Source organism: Chenopodium album, chromosome 18 (genome assembly GCF_948465745.1).
Source record: "Chenopodium album chromosome 18, dcCheAlbu1.1, whole genome shotgun sequence".
NCBI classification, from domain to species: domain Eukaryota; kingdom Viridiplantae; phylum Streptophyta; class Magnoliopsida; order Caryophyllales; family Amaranthaceae; genus Chenopodium; species Chenopodium album.
In genome coordinates, this window is record NC_137851.1 from 43982611 (window position 1) to 43993824 (window position 11214).

General features: G+C 34.4%; 1 protein-coding gene across 1 annotated transcript; it reads right to left on the reverse strand.

Moving 5' to 3' along the window:
- Positions 1 to 908: 908 nt before the first annotated feature.
- Positions 909 to 10232, reverse strand: LOC145592429 (uncharacterized). The gene is made up of 5 exons (XM_081648880.1): positions 9897 to 10232; positions 9709 to 9820; positions 8959 to 9032; positions 7797 to 8858; positions 909 to 1334 (listed from the first exon to the last, which is right to left on the reverse strand). The coding sequence occupies exons 1-5, from the start codon at positions 10218 to 10220 to the stop codon at positions 1218 to 1220; spliced, it is 1689 nt and encodes a 562-aa protein (XP_081505006.1). The 5' UTR covers positions 10221 to 10232; the 3' UTR covers positions 909 to 1217.
- Between the last annotated feature and the right edge of the window lie 982 nt (positions 10233 to 11214).

Consider the following 11214-nt stretch of genomic DNA (forward strand, 5'->3'; position numbering starts at 1 on the left):
GAATAAAATGATAATCTTTTATTTAAATTAGTTGAAATTGATAAATGAAATCTAAAAATTTGCCTTTAATGTTCACCGTTTGCTAATTTACATATTTGATTGATAGAGTTTTCTTTTAATTTGGTTGTGAAGTTGCCAAATAATGTTAGACAAATCCTAAATATAGTAATGTAATTGTTATGTAAAATGTTGTTTAGGTACTTTATATTTCATAATATCAACTTCTTAACCTTTTCAAATATATGGTTCTTGTGTAGTTATTGTATTTTTAATTTTTTAGAATTTGAGTATTCCGTACCGTACACCCAACTAATCCAAGATTAGTATTTGCTCTTTATTCGATGATAAAATAAAAAACATTCATCAAAATGAGAACAAAATACTTATTGGTGTATGAAACACCCGGATGTATATAACAAGCTCTCCTGTATTTTTGATGATATCAACATCTTATAACTTTTCTAAAAATGTCTCGTGGTTGATTGTTAAAGATGTACATTGATATGTAGAGATTGTAGACTAGTCAAAGTAATACAATTATTCTAGAAAAACTGGTGTATAATATTATTTGTTATTATTATAAAAACAAAAGGCCAAAAAGAACACAAGTAACAACCAACAGGTGTAAAATAAGCATTAAGTACCACAAACTCAACTATAAGTTCATCTCAGAGGCCACAGGTTTGGCGCCACAGATGGTCATCCCGCCATGTTATAGTGTTTAGGCTAGCAGCAAAGGCATTTCAATGGCCTATGCTGTGGCTTGCCAATTAGATGTTAGCTTGTGAAGTTTTTATTTTTTCCTTTTTTATTTTTTTTTTTCGGTCCACCCAACAGGCTTTTAAAAGAAAGAAAACTAAAGGGACATATATTCATAAGTGTTCAAAAAAAAAAAAAAAAAAAAAAAAAAAAACATGATTCCTCAATATGATAATTGCATTTACAGAGTAATTCTTGTCTACACAAAAGAATCAGCTTACAGCTTACATATGCTGTTCTAGTTGCCTAAATTGGTACAACAGAAGGGATCTGTACAAATCTACAGCCCTAATCTATATTTTTCTTGGGGCAGATGGGAAGTATAAACATTACATTACTCGTAGTGGAAAAGAACTCATAATTACGGCTAAATAAAAATCCACTACCAAAAATATGAACCTGATAGAAATCTGTAAAATTTTTCCCTTCCGGAGAAACAAATGAGGCAGCAAGGAATGTCATCTTCCATGAGGAGATTGGCTCCTCAATTTCGGGATCTTAAACTGGGATGTGAATAACCTTGGTGTTTCCTCAATAATTATGATATCTCGCTTTCGCTTAGACCGTGAACCACTCTGGTTATTGAAAAAAAAAAAAAAAAAAGGGTTATGCATAGAGAGAGCACACATCATGGAACTTAATTTCAAAACTAGTTTAGTTCAGGAAACAAAATTGTTTTTAGCAATACTATATAACCATCAGACAGCCTGCTATAACTGCAGAACCAAACATACATGAGTGCAAGGCATGAACGTATAAACTCCCTCCTGCTCATCCTCCCCTCAGAGAGTACCATAATTGATTCAAAACTAGTTTACCTGTTACATACCGGAGAAGGAAACATACATGTAAGGGATGAGCATTATTCACCTCCCTCGGGTCTACTACCCTCTAGACGATATAATTCCATAGAAAACCCAAAGTTGATTTTACCAAAATGGTATAAGTTTTCACTAAGTGTCCAAGTTATAGAGAAAAAGTTCTTATATACGTGTATAATGAGCAAACTCTCCAGCACCTGAATCCAAATTTCTACTAGGATCATTGAAGTGAAACCAAGTTAGAATATCTGACTCCAATGATCCCAAATTTTACTGAGATCATGATATATGAACTTCAGTATGTTTGGGAGGGAAAAACCAGGAGTTAGAGTGAGCTTGCATCTTTTTTTTAACACTATGTTTGGATAGGAAAATTTGGAGGAAAAGGGAAGGAAATAATTTCTCTTATTTTGATAAGACATTTCAATAAACCAAATCCTACCAATGTTGGAGAGAGTTGGGAGGAAAATGAAACGTCAGTCTCTCCCTCCCCTCACCCCTCCCTCTTCTCCTCCCTTGTCCTTCACTATAATCATACATACATAGTGTAAATCTTTCTAGCATTTGAAGGATTGATCTATAATTAGAAAGGGAAGAAAAATAGTTCTCCCATTCCCTTCCATTCCCCTCCCCCCCAATCATATCCAATCAAAATCATCTACAGCTATTAGCCTATTAGTATGCGAGACTGCTGGGCATTATATTGAAACTAGCTCAACATAAATTAAAAAATAATTTGCATATACAGATACTACGGAAAGTCTTCCATTCTGGAGCAATATAAAAAACAATAAGATATCAAAACAGCAACGTAAAACCTCAAACTTCAGTGGTAGAATTTGCATCAACATAGTGAGACATGTCTTATGGTGAGATTTGATAGATGGGCTAATGGGCATATTCTATCTTCTTAGGTTTTACTTTTATTTCATAGATGTATAACAGGCTTCATGCCGATGATTTTTAAATTGTCACAATACCTTGTTCCTGGAAACCTACGTTTTTCTATCAGAATAAAGACAGCTGCAGTCCCCGTTATGTGAAGTAATTTCCTAATTTGGGCTCATGTGCTTCACTATTGGCTTTCACACAAAGCACATAACAAAAATGATCTGAAATTTCAGGTTTTACAAGAAGTTGCATCCAATCAAGGCCTCATTTGACATAGAACCCTAACCCACAAGATTTCACAGATAGATTACCTAGAGCACACTGCTCGGAATCAAAGAGGGATCATGCAGTAAGATGACAAATGCTAGAACCTAGATGACACTGCCCAACTGTATAACACCCAAGATTGGCCACCTCTCTCTGAACTCTGTCAACTGTGTATACCAATTCACGTGCCCTTTACCATAGTTCGTTTGGACTTCACTGCAAAAATCTATGTTGAACATGTTAGATATATGCAATGCTCATATAGGCCTTGGCTGACTAATTTCTTACAGATCCAGGATTGACTCTGTAGCATAGGCAATAATCCCAAACCACTCAGTAGCATAGGCAATAATGCTAAACCATGGCACTTATTATTCTTCTTTCAAAAATATGCTACGTATAGTTATGAATCAAATGCCAAAGATATACTCCAAAAGTGTATTTCCAATAATCGGTCGTCTTTTTAAGTGCATCAATTCCTATAATTGGCCTTTTATTTAAGTGCATCATTTCCTCTTTTGTAAATCTACTATTGTTTTTCTTTTACAAATATCTCTCTGCACCCCCCCCCCCCCCTCTCTTTTTTTTTACATCCCTTAATTTTGAATATACTATTTACCTATTGTTTCTCTTTCTTATAACTTTTGATTCCCAGACAAATCTCACTTACAACATTTTACTTCATTCAAATCACCCTCCTATAATTTGTGCGGTTAAACTGATGTATTCAAATACCAAGGGAATAATTAAAGCTTAAATGATGTTCATGAATGTCTCCAAATTCCAAAAGCTCTTGTATAGTACTACCTTTGTTTTATATTGATGTACCACATTCCATTTTAATATATTTTTATTTGATGTACGATGTACCTACTTCTGCTTTAGTCTTTATTTGACAAATAAAGTTAACCATCTTTATCCCCTTATCGTACAATAGTTACACTTCTTTACAGCCTCTTACTTGATCAATCTTTTGCTTAAAACAAGAGTTCTGTAATTGAGTACTTCAAAGAAAACGGAGGGTATATATGAAAAGCCAAGATTAAAAAAGACTGAGCTTTAGTTCACAATTGTTGTCTGCAACTTTGCAATTAGTCACCCTAAATTGCATCTATTTAAATTCCAGCAGTCCAGCCCACTAGCAAAATAGTACGAAAATAAAAATGAGACCTACATTAATTTCTACATGGAAAAGCCATTACACTTTATGAAAAATGTATCAGCCAAATTCCACAAGACAACACTAGTAGAAAAATGCAAATGCCACCGGTTCAAAACCGGCTTTGTACACCGGTTTGATGCAGCATAATTACAGACTGACTAGATGGTAAAATGGTCAAATCCTGCATTCCAATACATGGAATGGGTACAAGAATGTAACATTGTACCATGTAGCATGTACCTCTTCTGATACATGGAATGGGTGCAGAGATGTAATTAGATACACTGTATCATGTAGCATGTACCTATTTGCACATTCTAGATTGTTAACAGAGGAAATAGTGAATTAGGCAACACCAGTTCATTTCTAGCAATGAAATACAAGTACTCTGTATATTTTAATGAGTTCGATGCCCAATGGAACAGAAAATGGTAAGTAGAAAGCAAAACAAAGAAGGGGTTATAGGCTAAATATTCTACTTGAACTACCCTCTGACAAGAATAATTTTCAATTCTACGATACCACTTGACTAATTCATGGCTATAAAAGTACAGATACAACTCTTGGGCAGCATTTCAGGATTAAGAAAAAAAAAAATATATATATATATATATATATAGTGGATACTTTCTCTTGTTCTATACATACAAAAACCAGTCTGGGCTTATATAATATTGATAAGCCTGAAGATAACAAAGGCTAAAAATAATTCCTAAAATTACAAGTTAACTTCAGTAATTCTAATTTTCAGTTTTAATCTTTTGGCAACAGATGTCTTATGTACCTGAAAGTCCACTTATATGTTGGTATGAGGAACTACAGGGAGATTAAGATACATCAAGAAAATTAAGGACAGCTAGAAAGTTTAAAGACACCCTATGGACGTGCATTTTGTACCACTACACAAAACTTCTGATTAATAAGCCATGAGAGCTGTTTTTAGATTGTGATGAGCATTGACAACCGTTAATCATTCAGTGTTGCTGTCGTCAACTAAAGTGTGGAGGAAAAAAAAAAAAGAAAAAAAGAACAAATTGCTCATTTGAGCGTATATTTAAATTGGGCACGCGTCTTTAGTCTCTTTACTTACTATGAATCTGATAATTGTAATTTGTTTAACTATATTCAAACACATCTCTCTGCTCTTATAAACTTTTCTACTACCTAATTCACTAAGTCCCTTGTGAGCTCAAAGCCTCAAACAACTATAACTCAGTTTTTCCATAGACAAATCAACAGCGACAAGGCTGGTAGCAGGGAACAATATCACTAAAAATTCCCTATTTCTCCAATTTTAAGACAGATCCCAACTCCTATCACACTCCTTCCCCTTTTCACCGTGTTATACTACCCAATTCTCTAATTTCCTTTACAGTTCAAAGCCTAAAACTTTAGACAAAGTAACAATAATCAAGAAGGCCATTATTGCTATTAATAGTATTGCTTCTTCATCCTTTGCCTAATTAATTCCCCTTTTTTCCCCTTTAGACAGATTCCAATTTCTCTCTTCGTTTTTTTTTTTTTTAACTTTTCTACCACCCAAATTCTCCAATCCCTTGAGAGCTTAAAGCCTCAATCAAATAAACTTCATTTTCACCCATAGACAAATCAACAATGCCAAGACAATCAAGCAAGGTACTTATTGCCGGTATTGCTATTGCTACTTCCTTTCACGCTCCCTTCCCCTTTTCATCGTTCTACTAGCCAATTCTCTAATTCCCTTCAAAGCTCAAAGCCTCAAACACTAGAACAAATTTTCACCATAGACAAATCAACAATGCCAAGACAATCAAGCAAGATACTTATTGCCAGTATCACTATTGCTACTTCTTTCACGCTCCCTTCCCCTTTTCACCGTTCTACTAGCCAATTCTCTAATTCCCTCTAAAGCCCAGAGCCTCAAACAACTAGAACACATTTTCATCGTAGACAAAGTAACAATCCCCTTTTTTCCCCTATATTTAGACACATTCCAATTTCTCTCTTCTTTTTTACTTTTCTACTACCCAAATTCTCTAAATCCCTTGTGATCTTATAAAGCCTAAACCAATTAAACTTCATTTTCACCATAAATGCCAAGACAATCAATCAAGGTACTCATTGCCTGTATCACTATTGCTACCTCCTCATTAGCCTAATTTTCTCTCTCACTCTTAATCGTTCTACTAGCTCATGCTCTGATTCCCCTCAAAGTCTCAAACAACCAAAACACATTTTCACCACATAAATCAATGACGCCTAGGCAATCAAGCCGTGCCATTATCACTAGTATCATTGTTACTTCTTCCTTTCCCTAATTAATTGAGTTCCCCTTTTGCCTATATTAAAACAAATCCCATTTCTTCTCTCTTTCTCTCCTTTCAACTATTTACTAGCCAATCCTTCAATTTCCTTGGAGATCAAAGCCTCAAACAACTAAATCTCATTTTCACTACAAGCAAGGCACTTATTTCTAGCATCACCTTTTTCACCTAAATTAAAACAAATCCCATTTTCTCTCTTTCTCTCCTTTTAACTGTTTTAATAGCCAATGCTTCAATTTCCTTGTGAGATCAAAGCCTCAAACAACTAAATCTCATTTTCACTACAGCCAAGGAAGTTATTTCTAGCATCACCATAGTTTTTTCCTCCTTCACCTAGTTAATTAACCTATCCCCTTAATTAAGAAAAATACCTATTTCTCTCTCTCCTTTTATCCTTTATTCCTTCCAATGCTCTAATTTCATCATAAGCAAATCAACACTGCCAAGCCCTCCTAAATTAATGGAGTTGCTACTAGCTAGTAATTGTTGCTTCTTCCTTCTTAGCCTTCCTAAATTGATGGCATTGCTACTAGCCTATAATGCTAATTATTTTCACTATCCCCTTTTTTATCTTATTTATAAATCTGAAGATAAATGGAAAACATAATTGTATAGCTAAAGAAAAAAATTCGAAAAGATATCACTATATCAAGTAATCAATTCACAATTTCTCCATTTCAACAAATATATATGCTCAAATGACCCGGATAGATTAATGTGGTCAGAGCTTCTTTATACCAATCTGGTAAATTGAATTATTATCTACATACAACTTTCAAAGTTTACTACTTTTTTTTTTTTTTTTTTTTTTTTAGTGAGCAAAGTTTACTACTTTTTTCTTTATTTTTGCACATTTGTAAATTTGTTAGCACTTTTGATGTGGTGGAGGTGAATCTTACATATATTTTATCAGAAATTTTCATATATTTAAATTTTATTGTCATTCCTTGTCATATCATTGATCTCATATCTTAAATTTGTGAAATTTTTGATTTCCTGTCCCTTTTACATATGTTCCTATCTCCGTGCAGAGTAGATTCATGGTAGGTATGGTGAATTTCATAATGTAATTCCCACTTAAGTAATGACAAAACAAGTACCCTCTAGCTCATTACTTGGAACCTACGAAGAAGAGAATAAACAAAGTATGCCCCTCCAACAAGTTTTGGAAGAATAAATAACCAATAAACTTCCTGTCTAACCTAGATTCGTGGTAAGTATTTTGATTTTCAACAATAAATTTCCCATCTAACCTACTGTTCCAAGCCAAAAACAATAGCGTAGGTGTCTGAAAACAGTTCAGGATAGAAGCCATATACAGGAGACATTTCCCACAAATTATTAAACAATTGCTACAAAGGAATGTTTAAATATTAAATGCACAAACTCATGAGATTTTGTGAGACAGTACAAACAACAGACAACCGATTGAACACAATTTTTTTTTTTTTTTTAAAAAAAAAAAGAAAAGAAAAAATTGTGCAAGTAAAATGAAAAAGTTAATGAGCTTATGCAAGATGAAAAGTACTTTTGCACATATTTTTGGAGGGGAGGGGAGGCAGAGGGGATAAATGACAGTCTAGGTCTACTTACTCGCTTGGTGACCAGCTGCGAAGATGATGCTTGTTCCTTCAAAGATGCACTCTCACAATTCTTGCTGTTTGCTCTGCCTCTCGGCCTGGAAGATGATGGCCGACTATGGTTTAAAACAGGTGGTGTATCAGCAGCGCTTTTAGATTTAATTAACTTTAATTCCTTAGAAAGTGCAGATATTTCTTCATTTTTTTGGTTTGACCGAGCCTCCAACTCACTGATTTTGTCTTTTAGTGTTGCAATTGTAGCTTCAAGTTGCATAGAAGATGATTCTTCCTCCACAGCAGCAGTTCCACCTTTCCTGCCCCTACCTCTGGAAGAGGATGGTTCATTCATGCAGCGTTTTAACACAGGCATTTTAGTAGGGGTTTTCGAACTTAGCAACTTTGATTCCTTTGACAGTATGAAATTTTCTTCACTTTTTGGGTTTCCCTCTGCTTCCAACTCAATAACTTTGGCTCTCAAACTTGAAATGGTAGCCCGTAGCTGAACAGCAGTTGCTTCTTCTTCTAGAAAAGCTATCTCTTTTTTTCTGCTGCTTCTTCTAACTTTCAATCCAGAAGATGAAAACTCAGTAGAGCACTGATTTAGCAAAGGTACACCATCAGTGTTTTTAGATGTTAACAACTCTAATTCTTTTGAGAGTCTGGAAATATCTCCATCTTTTTTGTTCACTTCAGCCTCTAACTTAGTGTCCTTGGCCCTTAGAGTTGCAACAGTCTCATCCTTCTCTACATTTGCCGACTGCAGTTGTTCCATATTATTGAGGAGGTTTGTGATCTTCTCATTTGCTTGAGCAACTTCATCATTCTTAGTCTTCAGTTGATCAGAGTATTTACCCTCCATCGTCTTGTATTGATTCCAAACAAATTTGTTTTCATCCTTGAGGGCAGATATATCAGACATGTGTTTCACAGAAAGCTTCTCATATTCTTGTTTTAGAGTCGCCACTTCCTTTTCAAGCTTAGATTGATGCTTCGATGCCCCATTAGAGTTGATATGTCCAGATTGTCCACCACCATTTGTTTTCAGACTTTCATAGATTCTATCGGGAGTGATATCCTACAAGGCAAGATAAGGTATTGTTAGATACAAGGTGATATCAGTCAATTTACCAGCAGCAATCACAGATTCACAGATAGCAGATTGCAATATAACTTACCTCTTTATCAGGGCATCTATGAGACAGGATGTCAAACCAGGCTTTAAAATCATCCAACTCACTCCGAGCATGTTCTGCATTATATCAACATTAAACATTAAACAACAAACAATACTTCATATTTTCCAGTACAATGTGAAAAAAGAAGATGCAAGTCATTAAAAAAAAATTATGAATTGAATTTCATTTGCAAATGATTCGATCAAATTTGACAACTTTGAAGCAACATAGACATAGAACTATATAAGGATGGACAATCATTCAAATATTCAATTACAATGACAAAGCTCAACAAATGATGAGTACAGGATTCGTGGGAACAAAATTAAGTAAAAATTCTCATTTAAATGTATAAAGTGAGTGTTTCCCAACGTTTATTTTTTTTTTCTTTTTTTAACCCCTAAAAATTTTCAAAAAAAAAAAAAAAAAAAAACACAGAAATTAAGTATTACAAATTGCATTATTGCAGAGATGGAATTTGACTGCTTCCCAACTTTAAAATAACCCCAACAAAGAAATTGAAATTCCAGAATAAAATTCCACAATTTCTGAATTCCAAATTCTTTAAAAAGTAAGATGAAGGGAAAAATCATACCCAAAAATTAAAATTCAGCCCCTTTGAAAAATAAAAAATTATACCGTTACAACTAACAATCATACCGTTTAACTGTTAACATTTTTTTACAAAAATAAATAAATACAGACGGAGTAAATAAAAACCCTAATGAGAATTATCGAAAAGAAAGATACCTAATTTACGATTATTAACCAATGCTTCCCTTTTCTTAGAACCCAGCAGGAAATCGGCCTTAGAGATTTCAACCCTTTTCTCAAATTTAGACAACGACAATTGTCTCTCCTTCTGCAAAATCACAAAAATTAATGAATTTAAAAACCCTAATCAACAAAATTGGGGGAAATTGAAGGGTGAAAGAAACCTGAGCAATAATATCTTCTAACATGCGAACATCAGAATTCCAATGCTGATACTGAAGTTGAATGCGTTCTTGTAGACTTTGGCGTTGTTCGAGGAGAATATCGATTTGGGAAGATTGTTTTCGAAGCATTTGTTGAAGGGCATTGAAGATAATTTCCCATTTTTGGTGATCTGAAGAAGGGTGAGATTGCTTCTTCTGATTTCTTGTTGAAACCATAATTACTACTAGTATTACTTTAGGATTAATTTTTAAGAGAGAGAATTTGAAGATGAACAAAGAAACCCAGAAAGGAAGAGAAAGAGAGTGGAAGATGAAATGAAACATAAAAAAGGCGGATTTACAGAATTTTAAAGTGATGTGAATATCCAACGGTTAGATTGCTATTTATAGGGCTAACTTGCGTATACTCTATTGCTGTATGAAGTAGGGGTGACCAATAATTCCGGTTACCCGGTTTTGGAACCGGAACTGGTTTGGACCCGACGGGTCCAGATTTGGAATTGGTCTCACCGGGTCCGGTTCCGGTTTCAAATTTTTGGACCCAGTTCCAATTTCGGGTCCTGGAATTTTGGACCCGGTATCCAGTGGGTACCCGGTTTAGAATGGGTAACCCTCCTGATTTATAACTCACATACTATATACAAGTCAGCCCAATAACTACATAAGACTTATAGGCCCATCTAATTTTCTTCCTTCATTTCTCAAATAAAAAAAGTCCAGATTAATTCCAAGAAAAGTTTCAAACATTACAATTAGCAATTCAGCCGCACCTTTCTAGAGTAAGAGAGAAAAGGGTTTTTTTTTTTTTTTTTTTTTTTTTCCCTTTCATCTTCACCATTTCAATCAACCAAGAATGGTTCTGCTTTATTTAACCTTCACCATGCGGCTTCTCTTGTCTTCATCTCCTTCTCTTTTATTTTATATATAGAATCTTTATTCAATTTCATCAACCATCAAACATCAAAAGATGGAAATTTATGTCTGCCACAATGAAGAAGGGGTTGACTCTAATTCTTTATGAACATAATTGATCTTTTGCAGAAGCTCCTTCAAATACTCATTAGCATCTTCCAGTAATTAAAGTCTTATTCTTCGCTAAATGAAGTAGAAAAATTGATCTTTGGCAAAAAAAAAAAAAAAAAAAAAAAAAAACGAAACTTTGTAAAAATTATATACACCGGGTACCCGGTTTTGGAACCGGTTACCACTAGTTCCGGGTCCAGGTCTGAAAATTTTGGACCCGGATTAACCAATTCCGGGATCAGTTCCAAAATCATGGACCCGGTTTCAACCGGTTCCGGGAACGGGTCCTTGATTT